Source organism: Bombina bombina, chromosome 6 (genome assembly GCF_027579735.1).
Source record: "Bombina bombina isolate aBomBom1 chromosome 6, aBomBom1.pri, whole genome shotgun sequence".
Classification (NCBI taxonomy): domain Eukaryota; kingdom Metazoa; phylum Chordata; class Amphibia; order Anura; family Bombinatoridae; genus Bombina; species Bombina bombina.
This window is the reverse complement of record NC_069504.1, coordinates 183,550,888-183,573,808: the sequence shown is the minus strand read 5'-3', so window position 1 is coordinate 183,573,808 and position 22,921 is coordinate 183,550,888. Positions and strand designations below refer to the sequence as shown.

Genomic DNA, 22,921 nt, shown 5'->3' with positions numbered 1-22,921 from the left:
AGTTTTTAAATAGTTTTATACTGGATTTTTATATCAGTATCTGTGCATCTTATTCTTTATAGTAGTGTCTATTACATGCAGTTATATGAAAACTGGTGTATAATGGCCCTTTAATGCTGATTTAATATGAAACATTTTACAAATTATATTATTAATTATATATACCCAATGTCACTTCAACGGGTTTATACATTTTATTTCAGATTTAGGAGGTCAACAAAAGTATTTGAGAGAGCCACACATTTTTGGAGACAAACTAATTTTGTAGAAATTTGTAGTAGAAATATGTAAGATGTTGCTCCCTGACTGCTGGAAGTTTTCAAGCACTGCCTTGAAGAATATAGACTCTCTCTGTATACTGCTACATTGTGAAGTCAGAACATTTTCTAGCAAATGTCCCAGTACTTGCACTAACCTATTAAAGGGACGTGAAACGCACATTTTCTTTCATGATCTAGGTAGAGAATAAAATAAAAAAAAAAAGTTTCCAATTTACTTCTATTATCAAATTTGCTTCCTTCTGTTATTCTTTGTTGAAGAGATATCTAGATAGGTAGTGTTCACATTTTGAGCTATACATGACAGGAAATAGTGCTGCCATCTAGTGCTCTTGCTAATGTATAACATTGTGGCAAAACTGCTGCCATATTGTGCTGCAGACACGTGCACATTCTGGAACTTACCTTCCTGCTTTTCATCAAAGGATATCAAGAAAATTAAGAACATTTGATAATAGAAGTTAATTGAAAACTGTTCTATCTGAATCATGAAAGGAAAAAAAATGGGTTTATGTCCCTTTAAAGGGACATTAAACACTAAACAAAAGCTAGATAAAATGAGGCATTCAAAGAAAAGATTAGTCTGAGAATAACATGTAGATGTATTTTTTAAGGCTCATTGGCTGTTTAAATCTTTACACTTTGTCAATATTTAGTGTCTATAAAACAATGGGAGCTGCCATGTTGTAACTTACGTTACCTTCTCTACTGTGGCCAATTAGGGACAGTTATAAATAGGTCACTAGAGTGTGCAGCCAATGGCTGTGTGGTATATAACAGTGTTCTGCACTTCCATTTCTAACAGGAACTGAAAAGCTCACAATTTCAAAATGGAATTACAGGAAAAGGGGACAAAATAAATAATGAAAGTATATTGCAAAGGTTTTTTTATATATTCATTTTATATTGCCATCTCAGTGTTTAATGTCCCTTTAAGGTACTTTAACGCATGTTTTAGTTAAAATGACAAAACTATTGACTGACCCAGCTTGTAAGCAGGGACAGGGTTTTTAATGTATTGTCATTTCCCACTGCATACTTTGTGATCAAAAGTATTCTGCAGTCTCTGTTCATTATATTGGATTTAAAAAAAGGCTTGTTTCTTCTGTTATGTGTGATCAGTCCACGGGTCATCATTACTTCTGGGATATAACTCCTCCCCAACAGGAAATGCAAGAGGATTCACCCAGCAGAGCTGCATATAGCTCCTCCCCTCTACGTCAGTCCCAGTCATTCTCTTGCACCCAACGACTAGATAGGATGTGTGAGAGGACTATGGTGATTATACTTAGTTTTTATGACTTCAATCAAAAGTTTGTTATTTTAAAATAGCACCGGAGCGTGTTATTACTTCTCTGGCAGAGTTTGAGGAAGAATCTGACAGAGATTTTTTACTATGATTTTAACCGGAGTCGTTAAGATCATATTGCTGTTCTCGACCATCTGAGGGAGGTAAAGGCTTCAGATCAGGGGACAGCGGGCAGATGAATCTGCATTGAGGTATGTGGCAGTTTTTATTTTCTGAATGGAATTGATGAGAAAAGCCTGCCATACCGTTAAAATGACATGTATGTATACACTTCAGTATTCTGGGGATGGTATTTCACCGGAACTACTGTGTTAAGGTCACTAATCCTTTTAATAACTATTCTCATGTTAAACGTTTTTGCTGGAATGTAGAATCGTTTACATTGCTGAGGTACTGTGTGAATAAATGTTTGGGCATTATTTTCCACTTGGCAGTTTTTTGCTTTAATTGTGACAGTTTCGTTTCTCTTCACTGCTGTGTGGGAGAGGGAGGGGCCGTTTTTGGCGCTCTTTGCTACGCATCAAAAAATTCCAGTCAGCTACTTTTATATGTCCTGCATGATCCGGTTCATCTCTGACAGATCTCAGGGGTCTTCAAACTTCTTTGAAGGGAGGTAAATTCTCTCAGCAGAGCTGTGAGAATTCTTATAGTGACTGTGTATAAAAAACGTTGTTTTGTTTTCTTATGTACAAATTTAATTAGTGTTGTTTTTTACTAATGGGAACAAACCTTTGCTAAAAGTTGTGTTGTTTTAAAATTTGATGCAATAACTGTTTTTCAGTTCATTATTTCAACTGTCATTTAATCGTTAGTACCTCTTTGAGGCACAGTACGTTTTTTGCTAAAAAAGATTATAACCAAGTTGTAAGTTTTTTGCTAGTGTGTTAAACATGTCTGACTCAGAGGAAGATATCTGTGTCATTTGTTCCAATGCCAAGGTGGAGCCCAATAGAAATTTATGTACTAACTGTATTGATGCTACTTTAAATAAAAGTCAATCTGTACAATGTGAACAAATTTCACCAAACAGCGAGGGGAGAGTTATGCCGACTAACTCGCCTCACGCGACAGTACCTGCATCTCCCGCCCGGGAGGTGCGTGATATTTTGGCGCCTAGTACATCTGGGCGGCCATTACAGATAACATTACAAGATATGGCTACTGTTATGACTGAAGTTTTGTCTAAATTACCTGAACTAAGAGGCAAGCGTGATCACTCTGGGGTGAGAACAGAGTGCGCTGACAATGCTAGGGCCATGTCTGATACTGCGTCACAGCTCGCAGAGCATGAGGACGGAGAGCTTCATTCTGTGGGTGACGGTTCTGATCCAAACAGATTGGACTCAGATATTTCAAATTTTAAATTTAAATTGGAGAACCTCCGTGTACTACTAGGGGAGGTCTTAGCAGCTCTCAACGATTGTAACACTGTTGCAATACCAGAGAAACTGTGTAGGTTGGATAAATACTTTGCGGTACCGGCGAGTACTGACGTTTTTCCTATACCTAAGAGACTATCTGAAATTGTTACTAAGGAGTGGGATAGACCCGGTGTGCCGTTCTCACCCCCTCCAATATTTAGAAAGATGTTTCCAATAGACGCCACCACTCGGGACTTATGGCAAACGGTCCCCAAGGTGGAGGGAGCAGTTTCTACTTTAGCTAAGCGTACCACTATCCCGGTGGAGGATAGCTGTGCTTTCTCAGATCCAATGGATAAAAAATTAGAGGGTTACCTTAAGAAAATGTTTGTTCAACAAGGTTTTATATTACAACCCCTTGCATGTATCGCGCCGATTACGGCTGCGGCAGCATTTTGGATTGAGTCGCTTGAAGAGAACCTTAGTTCCTCTACGCTAGACGACATTACGGACAGGCTTAGAGTCCTTAAACTAGCTAATTCTTTCATTTCGGAGGCCGTAGTACATTTAACCAAACTTACGGCTAAGAACTCAGGATTCGCCATACAGGCACGCAGGGCACTGTGGCTAAAATCCTGGTCAGCTGATGTTACTTCTAAGTCCAAATTACTTAATATACCTTTCAAGGGGCAGTCCTTATTCGGGCCCGGTTTGAAAGAAATTATCGCTGACATTACGGGAGGTAAGGGCCACGCCCTACCTCAAGACAAGGCCAAAGCTAAGGCTAGACAGTCTAATTTTCGTCCCTTTCGGAATTTCAAAACAGGAGCAGCATCAACCTCCACTGCACCAAAACAGGAAGGAGCTGTTGCTCGTTACAGGCAAGGCTGGAAGCCTAACCAGTCCTGGAACAAAAGCAAGCAGGCCAGGAAACCTGCTGCTGCCCCAAAGACAGCATGAACCGAGAGCCCCCGATCCGGGACCGGATCTAGTAGGGGGCAGACTCTCTCTCTTCGCCCAGGCCTGGGCAAGAGATGTTCAGGATCCCTGGGCACTAGAGATCATATCTCAGGGATACCTTCTAGACTTCAAATTATCTCCCCCAAGAGGGAGATTTCATCTGTCAAGGTTGTCAACAAACCAGATAAAGAAAGAAGCGTTTCTACGCTGCGTACAAGATCTGTTAACAATGGGAGTGATCCATCCGGTTCCGTGGTCGGAACAAGGACAAGGGTTCTACTCAAACCTGTTTGTGGTTCCCAAAAAAGAGGGAACTTTCAGGCCAATCTTAGATTTAAAGACTCTAAACAAATTCCTAAGAGTTCCATCGTTCAAAATGGAAACTATTCGGACAATTTTACCCATGATCCAAGAGGGTCAGTACATGACCACAGTGGATTTAAAGGATGCTTACCTTCACATACCGATCCACAAAGATCATCACCGGTATCTAAGGTTTGCCTTCTTAGACAGGCACTACCAGTTTGTAGCTCTTCCATTCGGATTGGCTACGGCTCCAAGAATCTTCACAAAGGTTCTGGGTGCCCTTCTAGCGGTACTAAGACCGCGAGGGATTTCGGTAGCTCCGTACCTAGACGACATTCTAATACAAGCTTCAAGCTTTCAAACTGCCAAGTCTCATACAGAGTTAGTTCTGGCATTTCTAAGGTCGCATGGATGGAAAGTGAACGAAAAGAAGAGTTCTCTCTTTCCTCTCACAAGAGTTCCATTCTTGGGGACTCTTATAGATTCTGTAGAAATGAAGATTTACCTGACAGAAGACAGGTTAACAAAACTTCAAAATGCATGCCGCGTCCTTCATTCCATTCAACACCCGTCAGTAGCTCAATGCATGGAGGTGATCGGCTTAATGGTAGCGGCAATGGACATAGTACCTTTTGCACGCCTACACCTCAGACCGCTGCAACTATGCATGCTAAGTCAGTGGAATGGGGATTACTCAGATTTGTCCCCTACTCTGAATCTGAATCAAGAGACCAGAAATTCTCTTCTATGGTGGCTTCATCGGCCACACCTGTCCAGGGGAATGCCATTCAGCAGGCCAGACTGGACAATTGTAACAACAGACGCCAGCCTACTAGGTTGGGGCGCTGTCTGGAATTCTCTGAAGGCTCAGGGACTATGGAATCAGGAGGAGAGTCTCCTTCCAATAAACATTCTGGAATTGAGAGCAGTTCTCAATGCCCTTCTGGCTTGGCCCCAGTTAATAACTCGGGGGTTCATCAGGTTTCAGTCGGACAACATCACGACTGTAGCTTACATCAACCATCAGGGAGGGACAAGAAGCTCCCTAGCAATGATGGAAGTATCAAAGATATTTCGCTGGGCAGAGTCTCACTCTTGCCACCTGTCAGCAATCCACATCCCGGGAGTGGAGAACTGGGAGGCGGATTTCTTGAGTCGCCAGACTCTTCATCCGGGGGAGTGGGAACTTCATCCGGAGGTCTTTGCCCAAATACTTCGACGTTGGGGCAAACCAGAGATAGATCTCATGGCGTCTCGCCAGAACGCCAAACTTCCTCGCTACGGGTCCAGATCCAGGGATCCGGGAGCAGTTCTGATAGATGCTTTGACAGCACCTTGGAACTTCAGGATGGCTTATGTGTTTCCACCCTTCCCGCTGCTTCCTCGATTGATTGCCAAAATCAAACAGGAGAGAGCATCAGTAATTCTAATAGCACCTGCTTGGCCACGCAGGACTTGGTATGCAGATCTAGTGGACATGTCATCCTGTCCGCCTTGGTCTCTACCTCTAAGACAGGACCTTCTGATACAGGGTCCATTCAAACATCAAAATCTAACTTCTCTGAAGCTGACTGCTTGGAAATTGAACGCTTGATTTTATCAAAACGTGGTTTTTCTGAGTCGGTTATTGATACCCTGATTCAGGCTAGGAAGCCTGTTACCAGAAGGATTTACCATAAAATATGGCGGAAATACCTATACTGGTGCGAATCCAAAGGTTACTCCTGGAGTAAGGTTAGGATCGCTAGGATATTGTCTTTTCTACAAGAAGGTTTAGAAAAGGGTTTATCAGCTAGTTCATTAAAGGGACAGATTTCAGCTCTGTCCATCTTGTTACACAGACGTCTGTCAGAAAATCCAGACGTCCTGTCCTTTTGTCAGGCTTTAGCTAGGATCAAGCCTGTGTTTAAAGCTGTTGCTCCACCATGGAGTTTAAACTTAGTTCTTAACGTTTTACAGGGTGTTCCGTTTGAACCCCTTCATTCCATTGATATAAAAATGTTATCTTGGAAAGTTCTGTTTTTAATGGCTATTTCCTCGGCTCGAAGAGTCTCTGAGTTATCAGCCTTACATTGTGATTCCCCTTATCTGATTTTTCACTCAGACAAGGTAGTTCTGCGTACTAAACCTGGGTTCTTACCTAAGGTAGTCACTAACAGGAACATCAATCAAGAGATTGTTGTCCCATCCTTGTGTCCAAATCCTTCTTCAAAGAAGGAACGTCTTTTACACAATCTGGATGTAGTTCGTGCCCTCAAGTTCTACTTGCAGGCAACTAAAGATTTTCGCCAAACTTCTTCCTTGTTTGTCGTTTACTCTGGACAGAGGAGAGGTCAAAAAGCTTCTGCTACCTCTCTCTCTTTTTGGCTTCGTAGCATAATACGTTTAGCCTATGAGACTGCTGGACAGCAGCCTCCTGAAAGAATTACAGCTCACTCCACTAGAGCTGTGGCTTCCACTTGGGCCTTTAAGAATGAGGCCTCTGTTGAACAGATTTGCAAGGCTGCAACTTGGTCTTCGCTTCATACTTTTTCCAAATTTTACAAATTTGACACTTTTGCTTCTTCGGAGGCTATTTTTGGGAGAAAGGTTCTTCAGGCAGTGGTTCCTTCTGTATAATGAGCCTGCCTATCCCTCCCGTCATCCGTGTACTTTTGCTTTGGTATTGGTATCCCAGAAGTAATGATGACCCGTGGACTGATCACACATAACAGAAGAAAACATAATTTATGCTTACCTGATAAATTCCTTTCTTCTGTTGTGTGATCAGTCCACGGCCCGCCCTGTTTTAAGGCAGGTAAATATCTTTTAAATTATACTCCAGTCACCACTTCACCCTTGGTTACTCCTTTCTCGTTGTTTCTTGGTCGAATGACTGGGACTGACGTAGAGGGGAGGAGCTATATGCAGCTCTGCTGGGTGAATCCTCTTGCATTTCCTGTTGGGGAGGAGTTATATCCCAGAAGTAATGATGACCCGTGGACTGATCACACAACAGAAGAAAGGAATTTATCAGGTAAGCATAAATTATGTTTTTTCTATTGTAGGCTTTTATAAAAGTACAATATACTTACACAGATGGGCATAATTCAGTAATAGTATTGTAGAATTCATATTCCTTGGCAAGATGTTTCTTAAATGAAAAACATTATTACTCTGCATGTCTCTGCTCCAATACTAAATTATTTTTGCTCAACTTTTGAAACTACGAAGAACATGTTTGTTTATCCATTTTTTTTATTATTTTTTTTAACTTCTTTCTATATCTGATTTACAGTAAATTGTCCAAAACCTGCTGTGCATTCTATTTAACGTTTGTAGACCTGGCTTACAAACAGAAACCCTCTTTAGGTTCATACAAAAATGCCTGTGGAGGTCTTTGAAACTCTACTGATCTAGGTAGGATAAGATGCCAATAATAGAGCAGTCATCTATACCTAAAGATGTGTGTCCATATAGATATAGATAGAGATATAGATATACATATATACACACACACACATATATATTATATAATATATATATGTGTGTGTGTGTGTGTATATATATATATATAATGTATGTATCATCTGTAGTATGGCCTAGCACTCACGGTTACCAAGTAGTACCTTGGTGCACATCAAGGAAATCCAGTATAATCGAAGAGAGGAAGGCACTCACCGGGTTTAACAAAGGGAATTATTTATTCCTTTACCGTACGGTAAAGGAATAAATAATTCCCTTTGTTAATAAATAAATAATTCCCTTTGTTAAACCCGGTGAGTGCCTTCCTCTCCGATTATACATACATACATACATACATACATACTAGGCGATAAGCCTGCCCAGAGGGCAGTCTATGTTTAAAAAATACAAACTCCCAAGCTAATGTTACAAAAAATAAAAAAAGTTAAATTGCAGAGGATAATAAACAGCTATCCAAAATAAAAAATTGAAACAAACTAATACCCCTATAAAAAATAAAAAATCCCCCCAAAATAAAAACACCCCCTAATCTAATACTAAACTACCAATAGCCCTTAAAAGGGCCTTTTGTAGGGCATTGCCCTAAAGAAATTGGCCTTTTTACCTGGAAAAAAAATACAAAGACCCCCCAACAGTAAAACCCACCACCCAACCAACCCCCCCCCCAAAAAAAATAAAAAAAAATAACCTAAGCTACCCATTGCGCCATAAGGGGCATTTGTAAGGGGATTGCCCTTAAAAGGACAATTAGCTCTTTTACAGCCCCTTAAATCCCTAATCTTAAAAAAAAAAAAAAAAAAAAAAAAAAAAAAAAAAAAAAAACCCAAATAGCTACTCACCGTTCCTGAAGTCCAGTGGTGTAGGTCTTCTTCCAGGCGGCTCCATCATCTTCTATCTTCATCCGGAGCAGAAGTGCAGAGCAGTCTTCCCTGTTGCGCAGATCCTCATCGGCGGTCTTCAGAGGCGGCGGTCTTCAGCGATCTCCGACGTACACTGAAAATTGAATGCAAGGTACCGCATTCAATTTGGGGTAACTTGCATTCGTATTGGCTGAAATTTAGAAACCAGCTAATAAGATTTCAGTAGTTCTCATCCTAATGGCCGATTTCAAAATGTCAGCCATTAGGATTGCAAGGTACCCCAATAAGTATGGATACCTTGCACTTAATCTTCAGTCTGCAGTGGATGATTTTGACCACCGGGGAAGCCAGCTCCGCACTTCCACTCTGTAACGCCTTCGCTCCGGATGAAGACAGAAAATGATGGAGCCGCCTGGGAGAAGACCTTCTCTGCCGGACTTCAGGAACGGTGAGTACCTATTTGGGGGTTATATTTTTTTTATTTTTTCAATTTTTAAGATTAGCGATTTAATGGGCTTGTAAAAGAGCTGAATGCCTATACAAATGCCCCTTTAGGGGCAATGGGTAGTTTAGTTTTTTTTTTTTAGTGTTTAGTTTTTTTTATTTTGGGGGGTTTGGTGGGGGGGTTTACTGTTAGGGGAGACTTAGTATTTTTTTTTTTTTTAAACGTAAAAGAGCTGTTTAAGGGCAATGCCCTAGAAAAGGCCCTTTTAAGGACTATTGGTAGTTTAGATTAGGGGGTGTTTTTATTTTGGGGGATTTTTTTTTTTCATAGGGATTAGGTTTAAAAAAAATATTTTTGATAATTTTTTGTAATTTAATGTTAGGATTTTTTATTTTAATTGTATTTTAGTAGTAATTGGGGTTAATTTAGGGGGTGTTAGGTTAGGGGACATAGTAATTAAATTAGTTATTTGATTTGTGGGGGTTGGCGGTTTAGGAGTTAATAGGTTAATTAAGTTTTTTGTGATGTGGGGTTTTGTTGGTTTAAGGGTTAATAGTATAATTAGTTGGCGTTGTAGGGTTTGGCGGTTTAAGAGTTAATATTGTAATTTTATTTATTTGGCGGTTTAAAGGGTTAGGTAGTTAGTGTTTTGGGGGTTTGGCGGTTTAAGGGTTAGGTTTTTTTGTTAATACTTCGTGCTGGCGGATCGTTTTTTTTTTTTTTTTTTTAAAGGCTTTGTTTGCCTACGCTGCATCCAGGTGGATTCTTTCACCACCCTGCCATTTTCGGAATCCACCTGGATGCAGCGAAGCGCAGCCAACATTCCTTTTGAGGATGCGTGCGCAACTGTTGCGTTACAAACGCGATTATAGTATGTGTGTGTGTGTGTGTATATATATGTGTGTGTGTGTATATATATATATATATATATATATATATATATATATATATATTCCTTTTCAGCTTGTATTGAACATGCCAAAGATCAATTTAAAAAAAATATACTATATGGTACAGTAGTAACAGCTGAGTTTGTATACATCAAACAAAAGGAAAAAGGCCATTCCAATTATTATTAGTAGCAGTAGAGACTGTCATATTCCCTTTGTATTGGAAAGCAAATTAAGGATGAGTGGTACAGAAGAGGTAGATGCTTCAGTGTTCTCCACAGAATGTTTTGCCAGTCGGGGGGGCATTACAATGTAGCCAGGTGGGGACAGTGTATTACTTTGCAATGTTGTAACATTTTCTGTTATTTGGAAATGCTACTTAAAGTGAATGTAAATTTTGATGATAAAGGCAGGTTTTTAAAATTTCGATTAAAAACAGGGGCACTTTAATTCATCAAAATTTTACATTTCACTTGTGTTGTGAAAATACCTTTTAATCTTGACAGCCACTCCAGCTTCCCCCGGTCGTTGCAAGCCTTTTCCTACACACAAATGACGTATCGGTCATCCTCATTTTAGACCCAGGAAGAGGCTTTGCGACGGGCGGAGGAAGCAGTGCAGCGGCTGTCAGGATTAAAAGGTAAGGATTTTCACAACACGAGTGAAATGTAAAATTTGATGAATTAAAGTGCCCCTGTTTATAATCGAATTTTTAAAAACTAGGCACTTAAAACAGGGGCAATTTATCATCAAAATTTATTTTCACTTTAAAATGTAAACTTTAATGAATTAAAGGCCAGTATAAAAAAATAATCTTAAACAGGGGCACTTTAATGTATTAAAGTTTTCAAAGATTCTTATTTTTTTAAAATACTTACCTTTTTGTGTTACGGTAATCATTACGCCGATCCTCAGCCCACAGCTCCTGCTTTCTTTAGCAGAACAATGACGAATCAGGCTTCCTCCAATCTCTGTGTGCCCCCTTCGGCGTCCAGCTCATGGGACAATGCAAGGATTGGAGGAAGCCGGCTTCGTCATCGTTCTGGTAAAGAAAGCGGGAACTGCGGCCAGAGGATCAGCGTTCTGTTTACCGTAACGCAAAGGTAAGTATTTAAAAAAAAATAAGCTTCTTTGTAAACTTTAATGAATTAAAGTGCCCCTGTTTTTAAGATTATTTGATGCCAGCCTATAATTCATTAAAGTTTACATTCACTTTAAAGGGCCACTGTAAGTAAATATTTTTTATGCCTGTTACTAACTAACTACCCCAAATACGCTTTTTATCAATAGCATTTCATTAACATATCTCTACTGTATATCAGAAATCTTGTCTGCAAATTTAATTGTTTTCCAAACCCACTCCGTGGGTATCCTTTGCTCTGTACCAATCCGTTTACAATACCTAGGTTTCAAAATGGCGCTTTAAACACAAAGTTATTGGTTTAAGTATTTTGAACATGCAGTGCTGAAAATAGTGGGCAGGATAACGTGACATCATCGGCGAATAAAATATATAACTTTTAGAACGTTATGAAACTTTGTTTTGGAGAAAATATAGGTCAGTAGGTTTTAATTAATGTTTATTAACTTTAATATGTTAGTTGTTTAGCTTAAAAAGTATAACAGAAAGTAATCCTTTAAGATATCCAAAGCACTGCACTATTTAACAAATTGATTTAATAATGATTTGTACTACAATCAGTGACAAAAATATTAGCTAATTGAAAATATAAGTGTTTTTGCAATATACTTCCATTAACAAAAATGCTTCTAGTAAGTTATTGCTATGTGTGTAAAGCCCTGTGAACCGGTATTCAAACAATACACCATCTCAGAGACGTAGCTGTGACTTGTGTGACACAAATTATCTCTTAACAGGTACAATACAAACCACCACCAACTCTCTGAGCTTGAATACTGGTGCACAAGCCCTCACAGCATATGTGCGTATGCCACTGAAAATAGTAATAACGTTTACTAGAAGCATTTTTGTTAACTGAAGTTTGTTGCAGAAATGCTTTTATCTAAAAGTGAAATGCACGCATTCTTCAAATAAATCAGTTTGTCTGTTAAAACAAATACAACAAACAAGAGGTTAATTGGTTTTAATAAATCTTCAGACTTTGGTGATATGTTATTCTATAGCAAGACAACAGAAAAGTCTTGTAATTGCAAGCAGTTTAGTGTCCCCTTTAAATTATTTTAAAACTTTTTTTTTTTTGTATATAGATCTTTGCACATGTGGTGCTTGATTACTGCTATATCATGCATATGTAAAGTAATTTGTATGTGTTAAGAAATCTATAATGTTTGTTACCTGAATGGGAAAAAATAATAATCAGAAGCATATTCTCATTGCTTAGAGTGTGAAGACACAGTTGATACAACAGAGACCTACAATTGTATTATGATACAATCAGTACTGTGCTGCAGCATCATTTGAAATAAAATATATACAATTATAAGTTAATAAACTGATTTTACGATTGATGTTCATTGGCTGACAGAGCTAAATAGACAGTGACAGCTCCAGTAAGTACAAAAAGTGGGTCCTGAACTTCTAGGGGAAAATAGGAATCATTCTTGCACTAAAGCAAATGGAATGTCTGACCTTATCTATTTGATGACTGTGCAGTTCTCTGACTCCTGAAATTTGCCGGACTCCCATTTAGATTTCATTATTGGAACTGAATCTAATTTCACATAAAACTTTCTACTTGCTCACAGTGCTGTATCTGAAGAGCTCTCCACAGAATATTTCCTGTTATGGGAATATGTACAATTGTAATCAAGTGCCATGAATGAGGCTGTTTTTCCATCAAAGGCGTTCCTCTCCTTGGACAATGGGATATTTGTATTTGAAAGGAAGGGTTAAAAGCTTGAGAAGGCGCAATCTGAACCCTGACCCTGTGCACAATTCATTTTATAATTAGTCATTTTATTGTGTATAGTCGGGGGATAGAAATCCATGAAGAAGACCCCAAGGAAATAGCTATGGTGGGCCTATTGTATTTGTATTGTTTAAAGCCCAGCTGTATCTAGTCATGACACTATTTACAGCCTTGGCAAATCCTCTGCACAACATGTATTTTGTTGTAACATAAACAGATTGTCTGCTGCTAGGATTTGAAGCGTGTTTTACTATTCTGCTTTTTTTTTCTTTATAAAAAGGGATACAATGTAATATGTTTTTTTTATAAGGTGATATGTCTCCATTTTCTTCCTAGTATTGCTTCAAATGTAAAGAGAACATGAGAGAAGGTGACCCAGCGGTTTATGCCGAGCGAGCTGGGTACGACAAACTTTGGCATCCTGCTTGTTTTGTTTGTTTCATCTGTAACGAACTTCTGGTGGACATGATCTATTTCTGGAAGAATGGAAAGCTGTACTGTGGCAGACATTATTGTGATAGCGAGAAGCCTCGGTGTGCAGGCTGTGACGAGGTAAGCGCTTATACTGCTTCACTCTTAAAGGGACAGTCTACTTGAAAATTGTTATTGCTTAAAAATATAGATAATCCATTTATGCATTCCCCAGTTTTGCATAACTAACACTGTTATATTAATACACTTTTTACCTCTATGATTAGCTTTATCTAAGCCTCTGCAGACTGCCACCTTATCTCAGTGCTTTTTACAAACTTGCATTTTAGCCAATTAGTGCTGGTTCATGCATAACTCCACAGGAGTGAGCACGTTATCCATATGGCACACATTTATTAGTGCTGCCTGACTGGGAAAAGCTGATAAGAAGCATCCTGCAAGGAATTAGAAATAAGCAGAGGTTTAGAGGTAATATTAATATAACAATGTTGGTTATGCAAAGCCTGGGGAATGGCGGCATTATCTATCTTTTTAAACAATAAAAAAAAAATCAAGCAGACTGTCCCATTTTTAGCTCCTTTTTGTAGAAATGTATTTGTTCTTGTTAACCTTTTAGTCTTCTACTATACTGCATTATCATATTACAGAATTTTTACCTTTTTTACGAGAATCGAGACACTGGCAGTATTTAAAAATGCTCCACAATTTCCTTGCCCTTTTAAGAAACAGATCATAAAACAAAACCAAAGCTATTTACTTATGTATTTTCATTTTCTTTATACAATTCTCTTTAATTGATCATTTCCAAATAACTTTTAAACAGGGAACCTTTGTCAAGGTGCTTCCATTGCTGTTAGTTAATATAAAGCGAACAATAAAACTATATACTTTAAAATCATTCAGTTGTAAATAAATACAATGTGAAGCAGTATCTTGTGATATTACAGCACGTCATGTATTAGTGGTATGTATTTTGTGACATCTATATTATTACTGCAATAATGAATTCTTTTTTTAAAGAAATCCCATATCAAGGGCTTATTAAAATAAATCACTTTTTTCATCTATTTACACTTCCTATACTATTTTGTGATAAACTACAACTGATTTAACAATAAGCAGTGGAAAATGGCTGATTTGTGAAGAAAACATTTTATATTAATTTGCTTGCATGCCACCTATGGTACTGTGACACTGGTCCTGTTTTACAGTACAATAAGATAATGACATTTTGTTAAAAAATAATTTAGATGTTATTTTGAGTACTGTAATATGAAGATCATACATACAATGTATATTATATGTATATACAGGGAATGTGTAGATCATAGAGTTGTCACTTTCCTTGGTATAGAAACCCCCCATATACTTTATAGTCCCTAAACCCAGTCATACCAAGAACAACTTTGATATTAGCTTTACTTCAGAAACTAGAACAGCTTCCTATACACACACATGGGGTAAGTCAGTTTCTTTTGTACAATAAACATTAGTCAACATTTTTGTTTATCTTTTCAATGTTAATTTGGTGTTTTTAAAAAATGCAAATAACCAGTGGTCATAAAACTGTAGGCTAAATATAATGATCAGCGTTATTGGGAAGATGACCGCTTTAACAAACGTTTTTAAGTTCTTGTTGGTAGGTGATTGAAAGAAGAATGAGTACAAAATCTCATGCTACAGAATTGAAAGTAGTTGATTTTCTGTTTTCAGGCACAAGGTGGAGCAGTTTATTATTTATAACATAAGCTCTTAGTGACACCTGCTGTTAAGCAAAGTGCATGCAGTCATACATAAGGAATAGAATAGTATTAAATGACTTATGCGTTTGTACAGGATATTATGCTAATCTGTTTTGTTCTCTTTATTAGCTGATCTTTAGTAATGAATACACACAAGCAGAAGGTCAGAACTGGCATCTGAAGCATTTCTGCTGCTTTGATTGCGACTGTGTCCTGGCTGGCGAAATCTATGTGATGGAGAATGACAAGCCGATCTGTAAGCCGTGTTACCTGAAGAACCATGCTGCGGTAAGACTATTCTTTCATTTGGGAATGAGAGTTTCTTTTGTTATATTTTGAGTAAACTACTAGTACCGTGTTGTTCGCATATAACTTTTTGTGCCATTTTACATGAGCGCTAATGATTTGGCTTCAGAATGAAATAAGTTACTTTATTCTGCACTATTTTCTCCCACTTCCAGAGAACTTGTGTGTATGATCAGTTATCAAATGCAAACAAATATACCAGGGGCTGGCAGATTTACATGAAACTAGTAGCTAACCCAAAGTATTCAGAAACCACCCACATATTTAGGAATCAAGAAAGGAACTTCTACATTTTTGGATTTTTGAAACCTAAAACCAATAAAGAAGCCAGAAGTAAAATGTCATGAATTATGGCTCCCTATCTACAAAAATATGCAAAACCAAGAAATAGAAACCTGGAAATGTGAATTGGCTTTAACCATGTGTAGAAACAGGTATAGTTAGTGTTAATATCTCTTGTAAGATGAACCAGTGTAGTAAATGTTAAAGGGATAGGAAACCCAACATTTTTACTTTCTCATTTACTTCTATTATCAATTTTTCTTCGTTATCTTTTGTTGAAAGCCGGGATGTAAGCTTAGGAGCTGGACCATTTCTGAAGCACTATATTGCAAGAATGTTTTCCATTTGCAAGAGCACTAGATGGCAGCACTACTTCCTGCCATATAGTGCTCCAGACACCTACCTAGGTATATTTTCAACACATAATATCATGGGATCAAAGCAAATTTTATAATAGAAGTAAATTGGAAATGTTCTTCAAATGGTTTGCTCTGTTTGAGTTTCATATCCCTTTAATGTCTCATATTATATGAACCGTATTCAAAATATTTTATTGTAGTGACAGAAACCAGTATGATGACTGTTAATGTCCAGTATAGTAAATATGATCAGAATTAAAAAAAGTTATAACATATCTTAAAGGGACATGAAACCCAACATTTTTATTTCATAACTCAGATAGAGAATACATTTTTAAACAACTTTCTAATTTTCTTCTATTATCTAATCTGTTTCATTCTCTTGGTATCATTAGTTGAAGGAGCAGCATCACACTAATGGTTTCTAGCTGAACACATGGGTGAGCCTATCGCAATCGATAAATATGTGCAGCCACCAATCAACAGCTTGAACCTAGGTTTTCTGCTGCACCTGAGCTTGCCTAGATAAACCTTTCAGCAAAGGATAACACGAGAAGTAAAAAAATTAAATGGAAGTAAACTGGAAAGTTGTTTAAAATTGTATTCTCTATCTGAATCATGAAAGACAATTTTTGGGTTTCATGTCCCTTTAATCTTCCAGTATGTTGGTCATCCACTCTGTCCTTGTCAGATGCGCTGCTAAATAATTAGGCATGCCCACTCAAAGTAACTGCCACAACGATGGTTAATAATACGGAACAGTCTCAATTCATGGTAGTTTAATAGTAAAATGACTTCACAACACGGTATAATATGCACTCACATCAAAATAAAATGAGTATGTTGTCAAAAAGCACATAATCACCAAGGCACCATTATGCCTTCCACAATGCTTTGTCTAGTTAGGGATAATTCACCTCCAGGTAGTCCCACCCAGAGTTCCTTGAGACAGGTGCTTTTCCTAAACTCGTTATCGTTTCATGTGTATATGGGCGCAGTAGGTGGAGCTTTGCTGCCATTTTTGGCTCCTAATAAATTTAATATTTTAAATGTTTCATGTAGTTATTACAAGCGGATAAATGTAAGACCAGTTGTAGGATGCTTCTCTGGTAAGTAACAAGTATTACAAGTATTAGTACAAATTATGTTGTACTGTCCCTTTAATGGTATATTGGGAAACTCTGCTTTCTCAAAGAACTCTGGGCAGAGATACTTGGAGGCAAGACATCCTTAAAAGTACATGAAACCCAAATTTTTTCTTTCATGATTTGGAAAGAACAAGCAATTTTAAACCACTTTTTAATTTACTTCTATTATCTAATTTGCTTTATTCTCTTGATATGCTTTGCTGAAAAGCATATCTTAGATATGCTCAGTAGCTGCTGATTGGTAGATGCACATAGATGCCTCGTGTGATTGGCTCACCCATGTGCATTACTATTTCTTCAACAAAGGATATCTAAAGAATTAAGCAAATTAGATAATCGAAGTAATTTGGAAAGTTATTTAAAATTGTACTCTCTACCTGAATCATGAAATATTTTTTTGGGGTTTAATATCCCTTTAACTAGATGTAGCATTGTGAAAGGAATGGTGGTGCCTTGGTAATTGTGTTGTAAGATAACATACTGGATTTTAATTTGGTGTGAGTGCATATTTATATACCGTAATGTGAAGCGATTCATTTTACTATTCAACCACCTTGAATCGAGGCAGTGCTGTATTTTCAGTTTTTGTAGTAATTCCATTAAACTAGTAGCTAGCCCAAAGTATTCCGGAACCAACCACCTATTTAAGAATCAAGGAAATAACTTATTTATAGACTTATAGTTATTTAAAAATTCTAAGCACTTAGGAGGCAGAAGTAAAATCTGATGGAAAATAATAATTAGCAAGATCTAGAAACACATGGACATGTCAGCTTTAAAATACGCTTCAATGGAAGAAATAATAGATAGCTACTTGAGTCTAAATCAGTTAAATTACTATCATATCAATACTGATAGTGCATGAAATTATTCAAATATATTTTTAAATTTTTCCAATAAATTGCATCTTATATTTTAATTTTTTTCCCTTCACTTTTCTATTACACTATTTAAAGTAAATATCAGTTCATAACATGGACTGCTCCTAGATGCTTTTGTCATGCATCAGATAGATTTTGGTATTGAGGTAACGCTAGTGTTGGTTTCTCTGTTTTGTGCTTTGATATTTCATAGTGTTATTGTGCTAGATCTGCTTCTGCTGTAAGATTAATGTATTATTTTCCCTCTCCAGTCATGCCAAGGCTGTCACAATGCCATTGACCCTGAGGTCCAGCGCGTGAGTTACAATGGATTCCACTGGCACGCCTCATCAGATTGCTTCCTTTGCTCATGTTGCAGCAAGTGTCTCATCGGTCAGAAGTTCATGCCTATTGGAGGAATGGTCTTCTGCTCTGTTGAGTGCAAGAAAAAAATGGCTGCTTAAAGACAATTTAGAAAATATTCTATATTTTTGAATCCTTTTTGTAAATCTAAGTGAATAAAAATATTCATTTTCTGCAAAATTATCTTTGCAATATCTAATTTTGAAAACAAAGCAAAAAAAAAAAATCGTAAAGGCTCACATGCATTATTATAATTGTCTCAATAAGCAAAACATTTTTGGAAAAGGAAAAATACTATATATTACCAGGCTAAAGATGCATTTTCAGTGCCTACTACTTTGAAAACCGTTTTCAGCATTGTGATGTATTAGACTTTTGGGATCAAGCTTACTTGTTGGATTTTTTTATTTTTTTTTCCTAATACAAAATCTTAGGAATTGAATTTTGTCCACTAGAATTTATAGCACTTTAGGACATTTTTATCTTTGTTATTTTTCCAAGTTCATACAAATTCTGTATCTTTGGATTATTGTTTCTGTGAGTGTCACACTGAAAAAGAACCATAGTGTTATAGAGATTAAAAACTCACACTCCATATTGTATGTGTGTGGGTGCATAAATATTATAATTCTTTAAAACAACAAACCACCCTTTGTATGACCCCTGCTCCTTAAAGGGGAATATATAAATAATCCTATAGTCAATCTGTACATTATCCCACAGCAAACCGGACCTACCATTGTATTGCACTGGAGCATATATCACTTTTTTCATCAGATACCTACTTAAAATATGAATACTCTCATGTCAGTGCAGTTCTGGGCAGCTTTGAGACATAGCAGGGAATGAACAACACAGCAAGAATAATCAAAAGCAAGTTTTTTTTTTTCGTTTTTTTTTCTTCTTGGAATTGTATTCTGATTTTTAAGTCCCTTTTAATCATACATCCAAGGACAATAAACAGATTCTTCATAGTTACAAAAAATGGGTTCAGGAGAGGGACATGCACAGAATGAAATTTGTGAAAGGACATGTCCTGGTAACTACACAGTTGCGGCACAAGGAAATGTTACCAGTGACATCAGTGTGCACGGCACAAGATTAAAGGGACAGTTTACTCAAAAAATTTCTCCCCTTTAATTTGTTCCCAATGATCCACTTTACCTGCTGGAGTGTATTAAATTGTTTACAAGTAGCTCCTTTACCCTTACATTGGCATTTGAAATGGTTGATTTAGCATGTGGTATCCCCACCTATTCTGAAAGTTTGTGGCCGCGCGTACCAGCTATAGATAAGCTTTGTAAACACAGCCAGCAGAAGAAATTACACTCCCAGTGTGATAAAGCAGAGAGAAGGTAATAAAATGTTGATTTTCCATTGTTCTCTCAAAGTATTGGTGATTGTTTTAAGAACAGATATAAGATAAAGAAACAAGTATATGTGCACAATGTGATACAGTAATGAGATCTGATTATACCTACAAGCTCAACCCATTTTATTAGGTTGTGGCTTCAAAACACAAAATCAGAGCTTTAATATACACAAATAAGCCTTAAAAAGCAAATCTCATATATTTTATACTCTGCAGTTGGTAAAAAAAACAATTGTAAACACATTAAGGGGAAAACTATTTTACAGTATACTGTCCCTTTAATGACACATTATATACACATTTGGGCATGCACTGGACCCTAATTCAGATTCTTGCAGCCAGATTTACACAATCAGGCACATTTGCCATATGATTGAAAATAAAGACGAGGCACTTGGAAACTTTATTCTACTGTTAATTTCATTATCTAGAAAACGGATGACTTTTTTTTATTTTTTATAATGGAAATAAATATAAAACATTTAATTTTAAAGGCACATAAAAGCATTTTTGTGTATTAAGTGTGCAATATCAAAATGAGAGAAATATTTGTTTAATCCTTTTGTGTGTTACTGATTTTTAGTAATTGTAATGCAATAATGACATTTTTCATTAGAATTTTAATTGGAATTGCATTTTGATTAATTTTTAGCAGTTTGCCAGGAGAAAAATTGCATCAGTCAGGATGAAATAGGCTCCAAGATTCTCAAAAATATTTGAAAACTGATAAAACTGTAAGCGAGATGATTATTGCTCATTTCATGATTATATGGATAGTTTAATACATTTCAGGTTTTCAAACCAAAAAGTATTTTGAAATGTTGTTCTTTTTAAGTTAAAATAATGAACTCTATTGTATTCAAATTGAATAATGCAAATTGAAAAGGGTATGCTTAGAAGTCTAGGACAGTAAAATAAAAAATTAAACTGCCGTGATTCAGATATTGAATCCAATTTAAAAACAAAAAAACCTTACAATATTGCTTTGTTTTTCAAATTTGCTTTGATCACTTCTACTGTCAAATTTGTTTCATTCTCTTGGTATCCTTTATTGAAAAGTAAACCTAAGTAAACTCGGGAGCTTGCACATGTATGTGTCAAGGCAGCAGTGTTTGCAACAATATATAACATTGCAACATAAAATGCAAACACTGCGGCAATAAGATATGTACAAGCTCTCGAGTTTACCCAGGTTTACTCTTTAACAAAGGACACCAAGAGAATGAAGCAAATGTGATAGAAGTGAACTGGATTTTTTTTAAATTGCATTATCGGTTTAAACCATGAAAAATTAATTCTAACTTTTTTTGTACTTTTTAACCTTTTGCATTTAAGAAAAATTCTACTGCAAGAATGAAAATCTCTTATTTATTGGGGCATGATATTTTTGCACTGATGGCCAGTGGGACAGTTAGGGGCATCATACACATGTAGCCACTCAGCATTGACCCCACTCCATTTGCAATGGACATTAGTGGAAAAACAAACATGAATTATTCTGCATTATAATTTCCCTTTTTAAATGAGAGATACATTATTTTCTCGTGTGTCAGGAGGTTGCTATTTGCTCATTTTTTTTTAATAAAGTTAAAGTGAACTGCATTCTACTTTGCATTGCATAATTACATTCTACAGTTCTGCAGGGTTTTTTGGGGCAGTTACTGTAAATAATGCAAGTCTGGTGTTTACTAGATCAAGCTATGCAAATGTAAGTTAAGTCTTTTATACATTTTGCTGTCATTGCACTTATTTCAATATTAAATACAAAAGCTTTTGGTCAGCCACATGAATCTGTGTGTCATTTTGAATTTGCATTGCTAAATTTACTTTGTCCTGCAGAGGGCGATAACTTCAAAGTTTTAAATGTTCTGCAGCTACTTCTCAAAATGGTTTCAGAGATGTTCCTTTACCAAACTCTCTTGAAGTAATTTTCTTCATGAGGGAACATAAATATTAAAAAAGGCACAAATGATGATTGGGCCCCATTTTTATGAGTTTTCTTACCTTCTTGTCACATAAAAATTGTTCTCTGCTCTGCTGGTTACTTGATTGCTCCCCCTGGCAGTATTTAGACATTGGGGCCAATTTATCAATGTCTGTCCGACAGACATCGCTGAATGCCGACAGCATACGCTGTCTGCATTTAAAATTGCACAAGCAATTCACCAGAACTGCTTGTGCAATGCCACCCACTGCAGATTCACAGGCATTCGGCTGCTAGCAGGGGTTGTCAATCAGCCCGATTGTATAGGATCGGGCGGATTGCAGACCTCAGCCTCAGAGGCAGCGGACCGGTTATGGAGCAGCGGTCTGTTTCCTGAAGGCTCGGGTGGAAATGGGTAATAAGCTCCATTCGGAGCTTGATAATTCGACCCCATTGTGTACATAGGACATCATGGAGGGATGTATAGTCAGTGCATTCATATATATTCAGATGCATGTGCATTCACAGCATTATATGCTGAGGCTTGGGTATCTGCAGTTTATATAGCCATATCCTTTGTTTTTGTGCTTTGCAAGTATTCTGCATTGAAATTTGTGCAGGTTGATATCAAGGTGGTTGTGCCCTTCAATGTTGGGTGCTATTGATTTTTTTATTTTTAGATTTGAGCATGGCTACATAGAAGCATACTCCATTTGGACACCCCCTTTTCTCTGATTTTGTGACCCCATTAGTATCATCCATATCTCTTGTATGTGTTTTATTTAGTGGACATTCTTAACAGCCTGCAGGAGTCAAGTCCTACAAAAAAAAAAGTGTAGGAAGTCACCAAGACTTACACCCCCTCACAATTAATATTGTTTTATACACATACACACACACACACTGAATTTATATGCATATAATCTATACACTTTGGTTAATGAAAGCAAATTAAAACCAATGAAGGGTTGATCGGTTGCCTTTGGGTCTGAAACTCTTCCTCTGTCACAGAGTCTCACCTATTTAACCTCTTAATGACAACTGACGTGCCAGATACGTCATGCAAAAACAACCAGTTAATGACAATAGACGTACCTGGTATGTCAGTTGTCTAACAGAGTGCTGGAAGCAATCGCAATCGCTTCCAGCAGCTCTCAGGGTATTGCAGTGATGCCTCAATATGGAGGCATCCTGCAATACCTTTTTAGAAGGTGGCCTCTCTGCACCGGTAGTGATGGTGCCGTTCGTTGGTGGGTGGAAGCGTAACAGGGAGGCGGGTGGGCGGCCCATCACTACCTGGCATCCGGTTCCTGTAAGTGCAGTGTGCACGCTGGGTGCCGGGAGCGTGCGTGCGCGCATTAGCCACTG

At 37.3% G+C, this 22,921-nt stretch overlaps 1 protein-coding gene across 1 annotated transcript in view; it reads left to right on the top strand.

The window, feature by feature from the left end:
* The window catches only part of TES (testin LIM domain protein), a 143,196-nt gene extending 121,787 nt beyond the window's left edge, over positions 1-21,409 (top strand). Inside the window, exons 5-7 of the mRNA XM_053716694.1 lie at positions 13,102-13,317; positions 15,069-15,227; positions 18,167-21,409. Of these exons, the coding sequence (XP_053572669.1) occupies positions 13,102-13,317; positions 15,069-15,227; positions 18,167-18,358 (567 nt within the window). The 3' untranslated portion in view covers positions 18,359-21,409. The remainder of the gene's footprint in view (positions 1-13,101; positions 13,318-15,068; positions 15,228-18,166) is intronic.
* Positions 21,410-22,921: the final 1,512 nt, after the last annotated feature.